The sequence below is a fragment of the Dermacentor albipictus genome, chromosome 3 (assembly GCF_038994185.2).
Source record: "Dermacentor albipictus isolate Rhodes 1998 colony chromosome 3, USDA_Dalb.pri_finalv2, whole genome shotgun sequence".
Taxonomy (NCBI): domain Eukaryota; kingdom Metazoa; phylum Arthropoda; class Arachnida; order Ixodida; family Ixodidae; genus Dermacentor; species Dermacentor albipictus.
This window is the reverse complement of record NC_091823.1, coordinates 176,352,804-176,371,873: the sequence shown is the minus strand read 5'-3', so window position 1 is coordinate 176,371,873 and position 19,070 is coordinate 176,352,804. Positions and strand designations below refer to the sequence as shown.

The following is a 19,070-nucleotide window of genomic DNA, read 5'->3' as shown; positions in this document are numbered from 1 at the left end:
CAGCGCGCCCTCCGTGCACCTCCGTCTGCTTGCAATGGTGGATGGCCTACGGGCTTCTTTGACGCCTACTGAGCACAAATTCATGATCACCGCTCATATACACGCTTCCTACAGCGCTAGCTGTGGTGTTTACGAGATTATGTGCCCTCACCTTGAATTGGCGAGACCGTTCGACATGATCGCATCTATTTCTAGTGCGTGAGGCTTTCCATTGACTGTCACTACAACTAACCAACGTTTTGTTTATTTTGTGCTACAGTGGGTCGTGACGATTCCGTTCACAGCTTCAAAGTGGACAAGAAACAGTCGTTTTCTCGCTCGTAGAAGCATGAAAAAGTGGGCTTGTGCTTGGCAATGAACTTTGACCGACACGCTTGCTTCCGGCCGGAGCAGCAGACGCGACAACTCGCCGTTTGTAGGCTGCCGGCCGATGGCGGTATCCCTCGCGAACGGCAAGATATTTACCTGCCGTAGAGAGGATCGGTCCAGGAACGATTCTTGAGGCGATTTTTGTCGCTGAATGCGAGCATGGCCACGCCGGTTCGCCGTGCAGAGCGGAATTGGAACATTATTTTTCGATGAGTTCGCACTGACGCAATGCAGTCGATCGGCTCGTCGGTCGTGCAACGGGCGGCGCGCCGGCAGGAAGCCGCGTCCACTTGAGACACCTCTTACGCGACGTATGTAGTATACATACGTTCCAAGTTTCCAACGTTCTGCCGTTCCGCTGGTGGATGCACCGCCACGGCATCGATCTTTACCATTCCTGCCGCGGCCGTGCCTGTCGCCGAGCGTAGGCTTAACTGGATTGGGCGGAGCTTGCAACCTTGGGGAGTAAAGTGGTAGTATTTAATCATGTGATCTTCAGGTTGGTTCCAGATCACGTGGTTTTAAACTCTCAATAGATGGTTTTTGGTCAAGTGATCTAAAACTCTGTACGTCGTAAAGCCGGCCCATGACATCCTTTTACTACGTTTCTCAGAGGTGGTAGTAAAACGATGTAATGTAACGCATTTTACTGCCGCATGCCAGAGTAATTTTCTGGTGCAAGGTAGTCTTCAAAGCTCATGAGCCGCAAAAACCCCAATGTCGGCTAACTTTTGTTTACAGTGTGCACGATCTGGTGAGAGAAGACTTAAGGCACTACATGGTAATTCCGTTTTCTACTACTTTGGAATGCTTGGATTGAAAGTTTAACAATGGCTTCGAAGATCTAGGGAAATACTGCCAACACACGTGATTTTATTCGAAGAGCAAGGAAATGCCTAGAAACTCTATTACGCGTCTCTGAGGAAATTCCTAGGTAAACTTTAATCCTCCGCCATTAAGTGTAAATTGCTCACTTACTTAGGTAGCAGCAGAATCAAATTCGTCCCTATGGCAAAAAATCAGGTAGGATTGGATTGGATTGGAGTGAACTTTATTTATGCCTGCAGTTGGGCGCTCGCGCACCCCGACGAGGGCCTACGTCATCTACGAAGTTACTCGGCACGGGTCTCTGCTCGCCGTTGCCGGCTCACTGGGTCCTTGCCTTTCGAGCGCCTCGAAGACCTGCTGGATGGCACAGTGCTATCCGTGCCGGTCGTGGCTCTTCGCGGCTGCCTCGAGCCGCGGTGGGAACGTTCTTGATTTCGCATCTTCTGGATTTTTGACGCAGTCCCACAAGATGTGCGTGTAGTCTGCGGTCTCCCTCCGGCAGACTGCACATATCTGTCGGATATGTCTCGGGGTACATGCGATTCATCACTCTCGGGCTCAGTAGCGATCCGGTCTGGAGCTGTCTGAGTACTACCGCCTCCGCTCGACGTAGTCTCGGGTGCGGGGGAGGGAAAGTCCTGCGAGCCAGGCGGTAGGCCTTCGTTATTTCACTGTAATCCGTCATGCGGTCCTTGGTTCCGAACCACGTCGGACGGTCTGTCGCCGGGGCGCGGTTGGTTAGCTCTCGCGCCGCTGCGTGTGCCGTCTCATTGTAGTTCTCATTGTGTTCCGACGCGTCGCCCGCATGCGCCGGGAACCACTTGAGTCGTACTTGTCGTTCTGGTAGTTTTACCCCTCGCAGTACGCGCTCAGCCTCCATGCAGATTTGACCTTTGGGGAAGTTTCACGCCGCCTGTCTCGAGTCACTCAGCACCGTGTGGCAGTCTGCCTCGGTGATGACCAGGGCGATGGCAACCTCCTCCGCTTGTTCTGCTCCGGCGCTTCTCACGCTCGCTGCCGTCCTCGTGGCGCCGGTTGACGCCTCTATGACGACCGCTGCGAAGGTGTTCCGTTGGTATTCGGCCGCGTCCACGTACTGCGCGTGTTCGTCGTTGGCATGCTGGTCGATGAGAGCCTTGGCCCTCGCCGCTCTTCTTCCCTTGTTGAACTTGGGACTCATCTTCTTCGGTATGAGGTCGATTCTGGTCTGGCGTCGGACCTCTTCGGGGACGGGGAGCGTCATCTCCACCTCGTTCGAGCGTCCGATTCTCAGATCATCCAGAATCTTCCTCCCGGCTTTGGTCATGGACAACCGCTCCACTTGAGAGGTCCGTTGTGCTTCGGCTATTTCTTCGAGCGTGTTGTGTATCCCGAGTTGTAACAAGCGGGTCGTGCTCGTGGACACGAACAGGCCCAGTGCCGTCTTGTACGCTCTTCTGATGAGCACGTTGATTTTGTTGCGTTCGTGTTGCAACCATCTGTGGTAGGCTGCAACGTACGCGACGTGGCTGATGACGAAGGATTGGACGAGCCTAATTAAGCTCTTCTCTCTCATGCCAGCCTTTCGGGAAGTGACTCGTTTCAGGAGTTGAATCGCGTTCGCTGCTTTTGCCTTGAGACAGGTGATGGTTTCGCCGTTTCTTCCGTGCTTTTAGATGACCATGCCTAGGATCCTAATTTTGCCTACCTCGGGGATCACGTTGCCGGATTTGGTTACGATTCTGATTTTTTCGTTTTCGCGTTGTCTGGTCTTGCCTCTGCTGTTTTTGGTAGGTGGGAGTATGAGAAGCTCCGATTTGCTCGGCGAACATCTCAGTCTGGTGCCTTCCAGCTCATCTTCTATTGCGTCGACGGCGGCTTGCAGCGCGCCCTCGATGTGGGCGTCGCTGCCACCGGTCACCCACAGCGTGATATCGTCCGCGTAGATGTTGTGCCTGACGCCTTCGATGTCTCCGAGCTTTTCCGCCACTCCGATCATTACTAGGTTGAACAGCATCGGCGAAATGACCGATCCCTGTGGTGTGCCGGTGCTCCCGAGCTTCTTCTCTTGCGTCTGTAGGTCGCCTGCTCGTAGCTCGACGGTCCTATCCGTGGGAAAGTCCTTGATGTAGTTGTAGGATCTTTCGCCCATGTTGAGCTTGGATACTTGGGACAGAATCGCCGAGTGTTTCACCTTATCGAAGCCGCTCTGTAGGTCGAACCCTAGGATTACTTTGTTGTCGCGGGCGCTGCCGCCATCATCGATGATTTCGTGCTTGAGCTGCAGCATCGTGTCCTGCGTGCTGATGTGCTGTCTGAAGCCGATCAAAGTGGCCGGGTACAGTCCTTCTCGTTCCAGGTAGTCTTGTCACCTGTTGAGCAGGACGTGCTCCAGCACCTTGCCCACGCAGGACGTGAGCGAGGTGGGCCGGAGGTTATCCGTGTCCGGCGGTTTCCCCGGCTTGGGGATCAGGATGGTCTTGGCTGTCTTCCACAGCTTTGGCAGCGCGCCCACTCTCCAGCACTTGTTGAAGTATTTTGCGAGGCTTTCAATCGATCCGTCGTCGAGGTTCTTGAGCGCCTTGTTCGTGACGAGGTCCGGGCCGGCTGCCGACCGGCTGTTGAGGTCGTGCGAGGCCACGCGTACCTCCTCGACGTGGATGTCACGATCGAGCTTCGCGTTACGCAGGCCGCTGTACGGCGCATGTTGTTCGATGGGTGTAGTCGGCAGGTATTTGTCGTTAATGTGCCTGGTGTGCCTGGTGACTTCGTCGACGCCGTGTGCTGAGACCGCCCGATGTTTGAGCCTGGCGAATCTGTCCCTTTGGTGCGACTTGGTTTTGGTTTCGTCGAGCAGGTGCCGCAGCAGGTTCCACGCTTCCCCGCTGTGCATCTGCCCGTCTGCCGCGTTGCAGATCTCGTTCCACTGTTGCGTGCAGAGAGCCCGGTAGTGATCCTCGATCGCTCGGTTCAGCTCCGCCACCTTCTTTCTGAGTCTGCGGTTAAGCCGTTGTTTCTTCCAGCGATTGAGCATCGACTGTTTGGCTTCGATGAGATGCGCAAGCCGGCTGTCTACTTTGTCGATCTCCGCGCCCGTTTCAATTTCTTTGGTCGCGTCGCGTACGCTCTTAATGATTTGGGCCGTCCACGAGTCGATGTCTTCGATCTTGTCGTCACCGTCGCTCTTCTGGCTTCCAGCGTCTCGAAAGGCATCCCAGTCTATCCATCTGTGTGTTTTGATGGTGGTGTCGTTGTGTTCCGGTATGCCGATTTCCAGGACGGTGTGGTCGCTGCCTAGGTCGGTCCCCCTGTTTCTCCATGTGATCGCGCCCCGGATGTCGTTCTTGACGAACGTGAGGTCCGGAGTGTTGTCCCGCAACACGGAGTTACGGATCCTCGTCGGATGTGTCGGGTCCGTGCTCAGGGTGAAGTCGAGTTCCATGGCGTCTTGGTACAGGTCGCGGCCCTTTGCTATGTACTTGTTGTAGCCCCAGGTAGGGTTCATCGCGTTGAAGTCTACGCACGCGATCAGCGTGTTGCGGCCCGCTGCGGTGCTGGCTCTGTGCAGTAATGCCTTGAATCTCTGTTTTCTCTGCGATGGGTTGCTGTAGACGTTGAGCAAAAATATGCTTCCTTTTCTCTTCTTGCCCGGGATGATTTCTGTGAGTATGTGCTCGATCTTGATATTGCTTTGCAGCTCGTGTTCGACGAACGTGAGTCCCTTCCTGACCAGGGTGCACAGGCCTCTCCCATCGGGCGGTCCCTTATGCACTTTGTAGCCGGAGAGGGACGGTGTTGGTTAGTGTTTCTTGTAGTAGTAAAACGTCCCGCTTGCGCGCGGCATGTACGATGTGTTGTTGGATGAGTGCCTTCTTCCTTCCGAAGCCGAGACAGTTCCACTGACACGCGGTCACACCTGCTGCTGCTGGTGTTGCGTTGATGGCCATGATTGCGTTGGCGTGTACGGGGCTCACTGGTTGGGTGGATGTTGCGCGAAGAGGGGCGCAAACGTCGGGTGGCTTACCATCGGCTGTAGGGTCCTTTCGATGTAGGCGAATTTGTTCGTGTTCTCGGCTTGGTAGGTATACATTGTTTGTCTCAATGCTGTCACTGCTGCGATGTTCGCCGTGATTAGCTGTTCAAGTTTGGTGAATGTCGCTTCGAATTTCGCTTCGAGACTGTCGATGCGATCGTTTTCTGTTTGCGTACGCGTAGCCCCGATGGCTGGCTTCTTCGGTACCGGTTCCTCTATGGCTTTCTCCTTGATGTTCGGTGTCGTTTCCTCGGTCTTGCTTGTGCTTGGCCTGGGTCTCTGTAGAGGCTCGTTGTTGCATAGCAGCAACTAACGGATCTCGGCGATCTCTCTCGTGAGGTTGTTGATGGTCGCTCGCAAAGCCGCGTTTTCTTGTCTTAGGACCTCATTTGCCTCCCGCACCTTGTTCATATCTTCTTTCTTCGTGGCTTCGGTGATTTTCTGCGCGTTACTTACATTGTTTCCTTTCACTGCGTCGATCCAGCTCACTCGCTCACGTGATGGTGACATTTTCCTGCTGAGGCTTCTCTTGTGACAACTACTGTCTCTGGATTTCGGCGCGCGGTTTTCCGATGGGGTCCTCGACTTTCGCGTATCTGGCGGCTTGTCGAGTGGCGGGAAATCACTCTCCGACAGTAGCTGGCGTTCGGCTTGTCGGCGCTCCCATTGTCGCTTGCGCACTACGTAGGGGATCTTGTATTTCGCCTTGCACGTTCGGTCTCCGGTCGAGTGTTCGTCCCCGCACAACTTACATTTTGGGGTACAGCGATGTTCTTCTGTAGGGTTCGCCAGTCTGCAGGCCAGGCACGTCTTGATTGTGGGGGTCGGGCACACGTCCTTGCGGTGTCCCACTCGGCCGCACTGCTGGCAAACGTTGATCTGTTTCTTGTAGAGGCGGCACGGTATCAGGGTGACTCCGTATCGGACGAAGTTCGGTACCTTCGGTCCCTGGAACACCACGATTGCAGTGGTCGTGCTTCCAATCCTTTTTGTGCCCACTGTTAGCGGCTTCCTCTCGTTGACGATGTTTCTATCTAGCTCATCGGCGCTCGCGTCCATAGGGATACCTCTGATGATGCCCTTTACGGTGTCGTGAGGTGCCGTGCGATATGCGCTGACCTCGTGGGGTTTGCCTTGAATATATATTTCCTGGATTTTAGCGTACCTTGCCGCGTTGTCTTCGTTCGGTGTACTGACGACCATGATGTTCTGTTGCGTGTTGGGACAGATGGTGTCCACGGTGCTTTCCTTGCTCGTGATCTTGGCCGCAGCGAGTATGGCCGCAGCGACGGTGGTGGTGCCGGTCTTGACGATGTCCAGTCCCCCTCTGGATCGGACAACTATGTTGCTTTCTTCCAGTGGCATGGCTGGCATGCGTGCTGCCTTGATGGCCGAGGCTCTGACGTTCTTGTAGAATTTCGACCTCGTGCTTGTTTGACTCCCGCCGGCTCCGTCGGGCTTGCCGCTGGTGGGGTTCCGCTGGCGCAGCCTCGACATGCGTTCCCCCGCGAGCGTCCATCCGGCGTCGCTGTGGTATTCCTCGGGTGATCTCTCTTTTCCTTGAACTTGAACGCACATGTGATTGTCATCGATCATTGTTGTTTAAAAGGGCGCCTCCATCTCGGAGCTGATGAGCGGCAGCCGCCGAGATGTACGACAGGCTGCTGTCGGTGGGACGGTGTTGGGCCTAGTGTTCGCGGAACACGACTAAACCTAGCAATGTGGCAAAGAAATACGCACCTCTGGGGTCAGCTGGTATCGGTCGATGCCGCTGGCCTTCACGGACACATTGGTGCAAGCAAAATTTTGGTTCGAGGTAAATAGCACTGCGTAATTGGCTAGCAATCACGGAGCCGATCTGTGGCTAGGGACGAGAGCTTCTTCGTCGTCTCTCCAGGTAATCAGGTAATCATCAGCGTAACGAAATACCTTACTAAAACTGTCGACTAAGGCCTTCTCTAAGCAGTTGTCAATCTTGTTCAGATAAATATCACTAAGAATAAGGACAACCCTTGAACCAATACAAATTTCTGATTTCTGCAGAAACACGCCATCTCTTCACCTGACCAGCGTCGACTTTAAGTACAATGACATAATTTCTAGAAAATCACACGTGAAAACACCGCATCTGTCTATAATAGCCGACCATTGCTCTTGTTCTTTAATGCACTATTTTAGGGAATTTAACAACCCCTCTTGCGGCAAGGAGCAATACATGTCTTTGATATCCATACTAAAAAGCTGTACAATCACAAACATTTTCCTCTTATTCAAAATCGTAATGATGTCCACTTTGAAATAACCCGTCAATTCCCAGACGGTAAGTAAAGCGAGGATTACATTCACTTTCATACGACTTCCATCTGTGTGATGAGGCGACACCAGATTGCTTCGATCGAAATGTGTGGCACTGTGTTGTGTGCCGTGATGCGTGCTGATTGTGACTGTTGCGTGCTTGCAGGCCCTGGGTTGCCTTGGCGCCCTGCGTATGAACCAGCGGCTGCTGCACGCGTATTGGGCCCTGCTATTCGCCCTGCTGCTCGGAGACGCGCTGGCCGGTCTTGCGTGGCTGTTCCGTTACCGCGCACTTGTCGCGGGACTCAGGGCTGGTCTCATGGACGAGTTCCAGGTACTCTACACTTGCCGAGCTCGCAGCTAGCCCATTATTGCAGAATCGGCAAGCATAGGCGCGGTAATGGGAAGTAAAAGGCTGGCGGACAGCATGTATAAGCTCCCATTGCAGACAAGCCTGCTTACACAGTGTCCCAGTAAATTTGAGACGCCTTTAAAAGTTTGCCCGTGCACTTTGGAGGATGCGATTAATAGGCTGTGGAACATTCATTGGAGTTAAGGAAGGCTTGAGCTTGTCCCAACATACAACGTGCCACATGATGATGGAACATGATAGACAACACGCCCATGGGAGCAACTGATGGCGACGTTTAACTTTGCGTAGTTGTGTCGTTTTGTCTATCGGACATACTAAAGTGGAGATCCTTGACAATATATTCGGAGATGGAAATGCTACAATCACACCTGCTTTTTTGCCAAGTTTAATTGCATAGCTCTTAAGCGCCTAGTTAGTCAATATCAATTGGTCATGTTCGCGAATCGTAATTTTCTTTCGGCACTTCAAATTAGAAAGTTGTTAAAATAAGCGCGCTTCAGCAATATTTCACTCTGTAATCTCGCCGGGGGGCCAAAAAATGGGGTGGTGGGGGTTGTCAGAAAGCAGTGGTCTCTCACTAACACAATTTAGCACGAAGGCACAAATACAAAGACAAGACAAAGGCCACGTCACAGGCGCTACTATCAACTTGTTAGTAAAGTTGCTAGTAGGGCAGTGCCTGGGAAGTACACTGTGTCTCTTCTTTATATTTGTGCCTTCGCGCTAAATTTTGTGGGTAAGCAAACACCAATTAGCCCAAAAACAAGTCATTCTACAGCATGCCCCTCGTCTGTGATATGGCAGGCATATCGCATGCGGGCGCTGGTCAACATCACTGGAGACAGCCTTTGCTGAGGGAGGTAGCGAGCTTTCTCGCGTCATAGACATTTCATTTGCTGCAGTGTCGGCTATTACGCAAGCTTTTGCTGCTAAGCACGAGGTCACGGGACCAAATCCCGGCCGCAGCGGCTGCATTTCGATGGCAGCGCGATGCAAAAACGCCCGTGTCCCGTGCATTGGGAGCACGGTAAAGATACCCTGGGGGTCAAAATTAAAGCCGAGTCCTCCATTACGGCGTTCCTCGTAACAAACTCGTAGTTTTGCCACGTAAAACCCAAGAATTTATTCATTCATTCTCGAATGAAACGTTTTTGAGGTAGACCACTTTCTTGAGGGCCCTCTACAGCAAGTTCCGTTTTCGCGCACACAGACACACCGACAGCGCTCCCTTGTGGTTGCAGGACGGCTACGGCCTTCGTCCGGGCTACCGACTGCTCTGGGACCGGCTGCAGGCCGAGCAGCGCTGCTGCGGCGTCGACGGACCCGAGGACTACAACGCCACCGCTTGGCTGCGCGAGCAGCGCATGGCCCATCCATGGATGAGGCATCAGGTGCCCGCTTCCTGCTGCCCGGCGGCACGGTCCCAGGCGACGTGCCTGGACCGTGGCACGGGTGCGTACCGCGCGCCCTGTCACGAGGCGCTCCTGAGGTGGCTGCAGCGAAGCGCCGACCTACTATGTGTGCTCGGCTTCTGCGTGATGGCCTTCCTGAAGCTGTGCTTCCTCGGCATCTTGCGGTACGAGATCCGCGAGATGATCCAGAAGATACGCATCCTGAGCAGCGACCCTTCCGGGTGCGCCGAGGGCCCCGTCGATTCCTCGCGCGGCTCCTTCGGCAGCCACAAGGGAGGAGGAGGCGGCGGAGGAGGAGATTCGGCTCTGCTCCTCGAAAAGCGGCCGAAGCCGTCGAACGGGAACAACAACGACGCGCCTTACGACGAGTGCCACCACAAATCCAGTCCTGTGTGATGCGGTAGCGCTGCCCCCACAGGAGTAAGCCACACTGAAATTCAGAACTGCGTGATGGGCTTTCACAGTGATCACCATGCGCTTATGGAACAAGATAGATTGCGCGATCCAGCCACAGCGGCTCACCGTGTTGCTCCCGCCACAAGGTGCCGCTCTGGCCAGCGTGATGCGGCCACTGAACCTTGTGCCGAGCAAGTTTCATTGCTTAGTATGCTCATGATTTGCAGAGTCTGCGTGCATAAATTGAGATTACATTAAACCGAAGTAAAGAGGTGGGTCATAGTACAGTCGAATGCCTAATCAGTTTAAACTGCATGGTCGTGACTTGGCTAACGCACTTAACGCCATGGTCATGTAACAGTGTGATAAGGTGAAAATATGAATAACTTTGTAAATGACAGGGACGAATGAAGCAGAGTAGGGTTGACATCGCTAAATATGGCTGTACGAAGTGTAATTACTAATCAATGCAGCCTACGCCTGAAAATGAAACGAAAGAATTCTGCGGTTTCTGCGTGCCTTTGAACGGCTCCCTTATTTCAGAAACCACATAAAGACAAAGCACGAGCACTGTCTAACTAGAAACAGGTGACAACAAATGTGAACCCGAAATGTATGACAGTGCGTACGTTTACATAGAGGCACACTGTTCAGAAGAAATGCAGAAGCAAAGTAAGATTCTTTCACGAGAAGAAACGTGGACCAGAATGTCGTCATAGTGCACGTCCACGGGATCTTTTGAGTATGAGAAAACAAGCGTCTGTAATCCTGCATTTACAGTATCAGAAAAAAACTGCGCTGGCTCCATCTGTTGATGCTCTTCGGCGTCGAATAAGAATTCGGTGCAGGCCTTCTCCCGTGCAGGCTGTGCTCCGGCAGTGCACTCCTCGAAGCTTGTGACGTGTAGTGCTGCAGCTGACTTTTGTTATGGTGCGTGCACTCTTGATGGTTGCTGCTATCACTGTGAACTGAAATGGACTTGGGTAGACAAGCATGGAGTGTTTGCTACTTTGAAGCTGTCGCTCGTTTCTCTTCTCACAATTGCGATCTTGTGTGGACGGCGTACGTATACACTGGCCTTACGAGTTGGACGGAGGATAAAAAAGCAAAGTATTACCGAAGCTATCCCAAAGACGGCCGGTAACATTAGGTAACATGTGTTATTCAGCGAAAAAGTGCTCTGTTTAGTTTTCAAAATGACAAAGTTGGAGAAAGCCATTCTTGCCAGACTTTAAAATCGTAGAATAATCATTACTTCTTGGCTACAACAATTTTACGTACCTAATCATCCCGCTGTGGTTTCATTGCTCAATGTTTCTAAGAAGTTATAAAGAACGATAAACGGAGGATTCGTTCAACTTCCGGAAATACCATTCACAACAATGTGTGATTATCAAAGATGTTTAATTTCTGATTGCCACTCCACTGTAGGGCAAGAAAACGCGACATAATGGTATATAAGTGTTGATAAAACTGTAGAAGTGGAAGAGTGCCGCTATCACAGATAACTATATCACAGATAACAGATATCACAGTATTGGGAAAGATTCGCGCCTTGTGATTTTGACACAGTGGTTAACATGTTCAGACGACCACGTCAAACTGATATGATTCCTGCGTTTACGTCATTGAGGCGGGTTGCATGAACAGTAGGCTTTGCTGTCATGTTTGATGCAGCGACATTCCATTCTGTAGCGTAGGGCCTCATAATACCATGATGAATATGTTGTAGGTAAAATTTGCATGTATTCTGTATGTAGAGGTATGCACGAAGTTTACGAAGACACAATGTTGTTCTTGCAGTGTTTATCGTTATGTTTATGTTCTTGCCGGTGTCAATGAGTCTAACCGATGAATGATATAAATAGTACAATTCCTCCACAAGTATTGGAGCCGCTAGGAAATCTCTAGAACATGCCCACTGAAAATGAGTTGAAAACTTTTTGCAATGTGGTGCTGGAAGTGGGAGTCAGCGTGCCGTAAATGCAGCCAAATGGCAGCGACGCGGCCGTCACCGCCGACAAGTGGGATGCGCAACCAGGTTTCGCAACCTTCTACTGTGTTTTTCATTTATTTTCCTGCACAAACTTATGCCACCTAAGCAATGTTCACCTTCGCTTAGTTTACTGTTCCCGTATGATAGATCAAACTAATCAGAAAAATCTGAAAAAATTCATAGAATAAATGGGGTACATTTAAGCTTACAAATAACGCTAAAATGATGTGACGAGACTTGTGGCGCGCGATACGTCGCGACCAGTTACTGAGCAAATGTTTTGTGCGACGGCGAGGGGCATTAGGGGAACGTTAACCTAATCTTATGGAATCTAACACGAAATTGCAATTCGCGATTACTTCTGGCGAAATGCCGTCATATTACTGGGACTACATGGCTAAATTTTTGCTATAGCGAATCTTCTGTGGCTGGGGCATGTTGGTGAGTGAGTCGGAACAATGAGGAATAGTGTGAATTAGAAGGACCACGCATCCGAAAGAATCATAGAGATACTGAGGCTTATTTATAGCAAGTGCATGTGCAGTAAAAGCTTCTCTGAAAAGCTTGGTAGGAAAAACATGCCTATGGGATACAAAGAAAAAACGGCCCTCTGCGCACAATGAGCAAAGAATCATCTCTGGAAATCATATAGACGCCATTGACGTCGCATTAACAATGGATCACGAAGGCCTCCGACTACGTGGGAACAATCTTGAGATCATTCTTCGCTGTATTGTCCCCGATTTCACAGAAATGTGTCAAAGTCATAGGAAAACGCAAGCGCGTGTACCGTGGCAGTTGTAAAACTCTGAACACGATATGACATACAATAGCAGCTGGCATACCTGAAAGCGTTGCATGGTGTAAAACGTTTGATTTTGCTCGCTGTCATTGCCTACGAAGTTGGGAAAACGAAGTAATCTGTACTATTTTTTTCTTTTTTGTATGTAAGCGTGCTTTGCTACGGGGCATGAAAAATAGCACATAGAAAGAAGTTGAACGAACAAAAAAAAATAGTCCAAGTCCAGAAACTTATCGGCGTATGTTCAAAAGGCTTGTCTATGTCATTTAAGTAAGTGCGAAGTGTGAATTGAGACAGTCCAGGAAACATAACTATAGCTCGTACGAATGTTAAGGGGAGGAAAACGTTTAGGGATGCAGTGGTATAAACTCCACGTCATTTCTTATTTACATATCAGACTGGCTTGAGTCCTTTCTTTGATCAATCTTCCAGCTAGATTAATTTGAACTTGCTTGTTTGTGCCAAATTGCATGGCATCAGAAATAAGAATGCTTGTTTATTCGTACATATCTCAAACATGGTTCAATCGAGCGCAGTCGTACTACTACAACAACGGCGATTTTACGAGTAAGCAGTCGCTGGTATTGCCACTAAACTGTGTACGATGCATTCTTCTAAAAACAGGGCAAAAGAAAGTTTAGAACAATTATGAGAAGCTGTGGGAGGCCCCCTGCTTACGACGACGGAAATAATCAGTTAGCTTGGACCGTGGAGTGAAGACGCGGACGAGAGCAAATCAATATGCCGTACGAGCGCTGTTCGGTAAGGGATCAACTGGGTCGAAGCTTTAAATCCGCCTATATGATATAATGTGGGAAATAGAAAAATGGTGAAGCAAGTCAGTGTTGCCGGTCAGCAAGAATGATGCAGGCATGCCATGTGACCACTAAGACACTCAAAAGAATCGTTGAGCAGCAAGGACTGCAGAGGACCTATTCATACAACAGTGACCGCACGGGCAAGAAGACATCGTTTCCGAGAAGATTCGTGAAATTCATCGTCTTTCCCAATTCATTCAGAGTGTCTGACTGAACATTAAAACCTTACGTCACCAATGTTCAGTGAAAGTCAAGCGCTGCAGAAAATCTAAGTAATCGAGTCCTTGTGGGAGCCCTATGTGCTTTGTGCCAAGAACTCTTGAGTTGTTTCGCTGCACCCGTAAGAGGGGCTCGCTTTGACATTGCTATTCGCTTCCACGGGAGCCTAGCTTCCACCTCACCTCATTGACAGTCCTCCAAAAAAGAAGCAAACATAAGCTAATATTCGCCAAATTCTCAGTGCTTCCCGTAATGTCTCATTTGTTAATATCCGCTGGTGAGTGCTTATTGGGATATTGCTCTTTTGCGGCAGCGCGCAATGTTTCCATGAGCATATCTCATATTCGTCGCTTTCTTGTCTTCGCTAGAAATGATCACCACGAATGAGCTTTAAATGCACACACTGCGACACAACGATTTTTCTATACCAATGAACAGAGAAGCCGTAGTGTGAGAATTTTTTTGCTATCAGGGATAACTCTTCAAGGAAGAAAGTAGAACCTAAGAAAACATTCTTGTTAAAAAAACGGAAGTTTCAAGTGTGACCTCGACACTAGACGCATATGCCGCCGTCGTTACACATTTCTCATGCCGAAAGAACGTTGTCCTAAAACATGGCTGTCCAGCGTTCTTTAGAAGATATTTATGAACCAAGTCAGGATTCGCATTCTGTGGCAACTCGAGCAGTGTTTCTGCAGATTATTTCCTTAAACGAAGCGCAGTCGACATACTCATACGCACACTACAGAAATTTTGTACCAGAACGTAAGAAGTGCTTAATGTATATTAAGACCGAACTCCCCATGCTCAGAAATTATGGTCACCGTCTACTCGAATCCTTCACGTCAGAAAGCTGTTAGTTGTACCTCGAGTAGACACAGAGCACAATGAGGGCTTAGGGATCGTTAAAACGATGTGCGACCCTGCTGATATTTTAAATAGAATTTGCTATCATCACCAGGTAATGTAATCACGCATGTGGTAATACAGCGAGCATAATTACAGCAACAGAGGGGTGATAGTTTCGCCCCAGTTCGCTGCTAAAATCATATTTGCAATATAAGCCATGTAAGAAATTCACGTAACATAAGTAATCGTCATGGAAAAAATTACTGCCTTCAGATGACGCTGGTCATAACATCTGTTTTCACCTTTTAAATGCGTTTCTCTTTCCGCTAAAATGTCTTGTGCGCAAAATGGTTATGGTTGCAATACTATAGCAAGTGTAAGACAACCCATTTTTCACGTCTTCTACAATGGTAGCTAGGTTCCTAATTTTCACGTGGACTTTGGGAAACAGTTACTCCATTATTGGAGAAGCATAAGGCATAATTGGATGAACATTAGGGTGAAGAGTAATATTAAAGACCAAGAAAAAAGTAATGCAAGCGCAGATGAGTTGAGAGCGTTTCGACAAGAGAATTCGCCATGTGAAGGAAAGTTCTTGTTAAAACGTTTATACCAGACAGAAGCCTTCTCTGATTCGATTCAAGAGTTCAACGCAGGTGATAAGTAAAGCTGTGTTTTTAATAGTGCATCGCATTAAATGCATGCGAGTTATTCGCGTATGTACTTCCAATGTCTGGCAGCCGTAGCACATACTTGCGTTGGAACGGACCGGGATGGCTTACACCGCATGTCTACGCGCTGATCACCCATGACACTCGGACTGCCGCAGAGAGGACGTGACGACTTCCCAAAAGAATAAAATTTGGACGCCCAGGAAAGCTTTGATTATTGTCGGTATCTTCCAAGTGCGTGCGAATAAGCGAGCTTTTGCGTAAAAGGGAAATATAATTTCTAACTTTCACTTACTGCACTTGTGACATCTAGCCCAAGGATGATAAGAAAGTTGGGCGTACAGATGGACAATAGAGAAAATAAGGTGCTGTTTATTGTCTCATTTTGCTCACAAAAATTCTAGCTTTGTGTCAGACAATTATATCAGGCATGCTGTCCATCTTCCTTCGACGTATGCGGCCCTAATGAAAGCACACAATATCTAATAGTTAACTCGAAAGGGAATTTAAGGTTTCAAGTTATGTAACCAAAACCTGCATGAAACCACCTCTGCTTTCCTGCCAAATCAGTCACGCACGATGAGTTCAGCTCATGACTTTTACACGCGATTTCGTTATTTGTTTTTTTTTTAGTTCTTATCATTGATAAATAACGTCAACTTACAAATTATTTCTGCCTCTTTCAATAAAAGTGACGGACCCGTTTCACCTTAACGGCTATGGTAAATTATTGCATATTTCTGTTTATCCAAAATGCTTTTCGAATATCCTCCCCTAGTCGCAGACTCGCTGAGAAGTTTTCACCACACGGTATGATGAAGAGGTCACGGTTTTATTTTACCTCGTGTAACGGTAGCCTTATTTAATATGTTGAAGAATGGCTGCAGAAAGCGTTGGATAGTGGATCCTAAAGGATGGAGATGCCCACTACTGGCATTCATATTAAGGCTAAATAAAGCTTTCACAAGGCAATTCCTAAAGGTCGCTTAGTCTATTTCTGTACTTCACTGTGTTGTAATTGCGTGGGGAATTCAGTAAACTGGTATCGTTCGGTACACCGCGATGTGTTGGCGACGTGCAGAGGTAGAAATTCGTCTTAGCCATTTGCTTCTTTTTTATTCGGAATATGAGATAGTGGTCTCTCTAGGGCATCGATATCTCTAGATCACGAGGTATGGTTGTTTTAGTAGGTAACCACGTGAATTCCTTCGCTCTGACGACACGTTCACGTTACCCAATTTTGTGTTAAAATAACCGACAATACTGCTTAGAAGAGTCATAATAGGTCCACCTTGTCACACAATGAAACCGTGACAGAGTTTACGATTGCACTTTTACAGCCCCTTGGAAGAGCACGTAGCTATTTCGAGAAATATCATAGTAGTGTATCGAAACAACACGTGCATTGTTCTACGTACCAAGTGGAAAACAGGGTCAACGAGGGGAGGTAGCTGGTGTTCTCGGAGATGAAGATGGCATAGGGTTACGACATATCGTGCAATAGAACGTAATACCTGTGTTAAGGTTATCGTTGCAGGAGCTAATCATCACCCCTTATACCTTAGGCTAGCGAGCAGGGTTCCTGCATGAGTATTGCGAATAGCAATTCTGTACTTCTGTGTTTCATAGTTCACCGAAATTTTGTTGAATTGTTCGTTTTGTTGACAATTTTCCAAATGAGACGGCAACATGATGCTGTTTTCCGACCTAAAACCAGGGTCAATGCATTAAATTCGCTACAAAACAAGCAGGGCCTCCAATGCTACGCAGAGAATCTTTCCGACACATCGCTGTTGTTTGAATGTTTGTTTCGCACGTTAATAATATTGCAAAACAATTTTATTCGTGTCGGAGCTTTCCGCCCAATTATATATATATAAGTATATATATATGGGGTAGCATAATATGTCGAGTATTAAAAAATTGTCTTAGAATGCACACTTAAGATCATATGACTTTGCAAATTTACTTTTGCAGATCTCACGTAACAGACGTAAGGTCTATTACATACGAGCACCTCAGGAGAAAGGGTGACATAAATAAGTGCTCTTGTACTGATGCTTTCCCGCACTTTTTGGCAATGTGCAGCTGCACACAAGAACGCAAAACGGAGCTGCAGTTCTTTACTATAACGCGAGCCTTTTATATTAATGATGTTTCATTGGACGTCATCTTGTTTTCACTATGTTCAGCGGTATATTAATGTGAGGAGTTACTATGACCACCTGTTCATAGAGTGGTATCTTAAAATTTGCAGGGATTTGAAGTGACAAGACGTAGAATAGTGCGTCAGCTACGTAATTAGCACATCTTTGAGCCTAAAGCTCCGTGATAAGGTTGTCGTTTAAGAAAATAACCGAGTCACTCCAGCAATTAGACGAAGAAAACACCCATTACGTTTTTTGCTGCACTGTAATCCGTTTGGTTTATTTGTGCTGTAGTGTTTCTAGTCCCTTCCTATGGCCACTAACTCCAGTGTTAGGCAGTCAAGAATCAAAGCTTTCTGACAAACATTTACACACCAGAAGCATTCCATGAAGAAAGAGCTGGTTTTGTTCTTTGAATGTGCTCAGTAACTGCGCTGTGGAATGCCGAGACGGAGGAAATTTCACTGCAGAGTCGTGGCTTGAGCCGAGATGTCACGACGCTGGACTCTCGCTATTGTAGTTAGAGACAGTGGTCTTGTTGTGTACAGAAAAATGAGTGCCCGGTGCAAGTCGCAGGTGCTGCCTAGCGCCAGGCTCGTGTCGAAGTGGTTCGCACACATGGAAGGTGCCTCTCGTTTATTCACAAGGGCACAAACATGGATAGCTCACACGGCAAAGAAGCCGCTGCCTTGCAAAGTCTCTTTCGGCCGCTACGCGGCACAACAAAGTGCACTATCTCTCGCTTATGCTCCTTTCTTTTTGTGTGCGTGTGTTGCCATTTCGCTTTAGCTGCTTGTCATTGTTCTTGGTAGAATTAGCACAGACGTGGTTGTAGGAAAGCACGTTATATTTTGTAAAAAAGAAAGTGAACTCTCAGTTTAGGGTAGACTCGTGAGTACAATGCTCTGTACATATTTAGCTTGGCATCGGTAAGATGCGAAGTGCATTCATCGCCCCAGAATTTCCTCGAGCGGGCGCCTATTTTGCCGCGTCACTACTGGAATGAAGAGCTTTGCGCCTTGAACACTGTTGCTTACGAATATATAAACATATATCTATAAATATTTACAGCTATTGTTAAGAGTAGAGCGCAGGGAGTTCTGGAGAATCTTTTTGTGAACTGTTGTGCTCTCAGATTAACCGGAATAAAAGTACGCATTTCCGTGCTCCAAGTTGTGTTGTTTGTGTTCATTGTTTCATGTGCTTGATCAGTAGCTAGATTACTGTCACCGGTATTGCCCAGCAGAAGAACGCCGTTTGCTTTAGTTTCCGTCGCGGTTATCTCCTTTATAAGTCTCAGCGGCGTGAATTCACCTTGCGCGACGGCTTAAAAGTTGTTTAACAGAGTCTGTGCGCAAAAAGATGACGTGATGCTCAATTTACCTTTTATTTATTAATTCTTTGCCTACGTTTCGCCCGACAGCAGTAGCGGTGTAACATAAAGATCATGTCTGCACGGAGTGGGGCAGTCCATCTTATGGGAGTGGTACAGATCTAAAAGCACAATCTGTATAATGGAACATAATAAATAAGGCGTTCCAAGACTGCAAATTATATTGACAACAAATAACAAGAAAATAGCATACATTCTATCAGTGGCTCATAAAAACCATTGAGTACATGTTTCAGCATTTTTTTTTTCTACGATTCTCCTGCGTGTAAAGATGCGGCCAGTAGCTTTTGTGGCAATATGGACAGTACGGTGGCGTATGAGTGCACAAAGAATTGCAAAATATTGATGCGCAAGCATGGTATGTTGAAAGTTTGTTTCCCGTAACAATTCGGAAGATGTGGCCACAGTACGAAAGGCTAGAAAAAAAGTAGTTGAATAGTGTCCTAGGTCCAAAGAAAGAAATGTGGGAAATGGCGGCAAAGCAGCAAGT

General features: G+C 48.3%; 2 protein-coding genes and 1 pseudogene across 4 annotated transcripts in view; 1 reads left to right on the top strand and 2 right to left on the bottom strand.

Annotated features, from left to right (window-relative positions):
- Positions 1-17,290, top strand: part of LOC135908179 (CD151 antigen-like) — a 412,220-nt gene extending 394,930 nt beyond the window's left edge. For all 3 annotated transcript variants that reach the window (XM_070536293.1, XM_070536291.1, XM_070536292.1), the window contains 2 exons: positions 7,671-7,838; positions 9,119-17,290. In XM_070536293.1, coding sequence (XP_070392394.1) covers positions 7,671-7,838; positions 9,119-9,685 — 735 coding nt within the window. In that variant the 3' untranslated portion in view covers positions 9,686-17,290. The remainder of the gene's footprint in view (positions 1-7,670; positions 7,839-9,118) is intronic.
- Positions 1-19,070, bottom strand: part of LOC135900526 (uncharacterized) — a 1,275,659-nt gene that overhangs the window by 1,067,750 nt on the left and 188,839 nt on the right. The gene's annotated exons all lie outside the window — the stretch shown is intronic.
- Positions 5,147-6,787, bottom strand: LOC135900527 (uncharacterized; annotated as a pseudogene).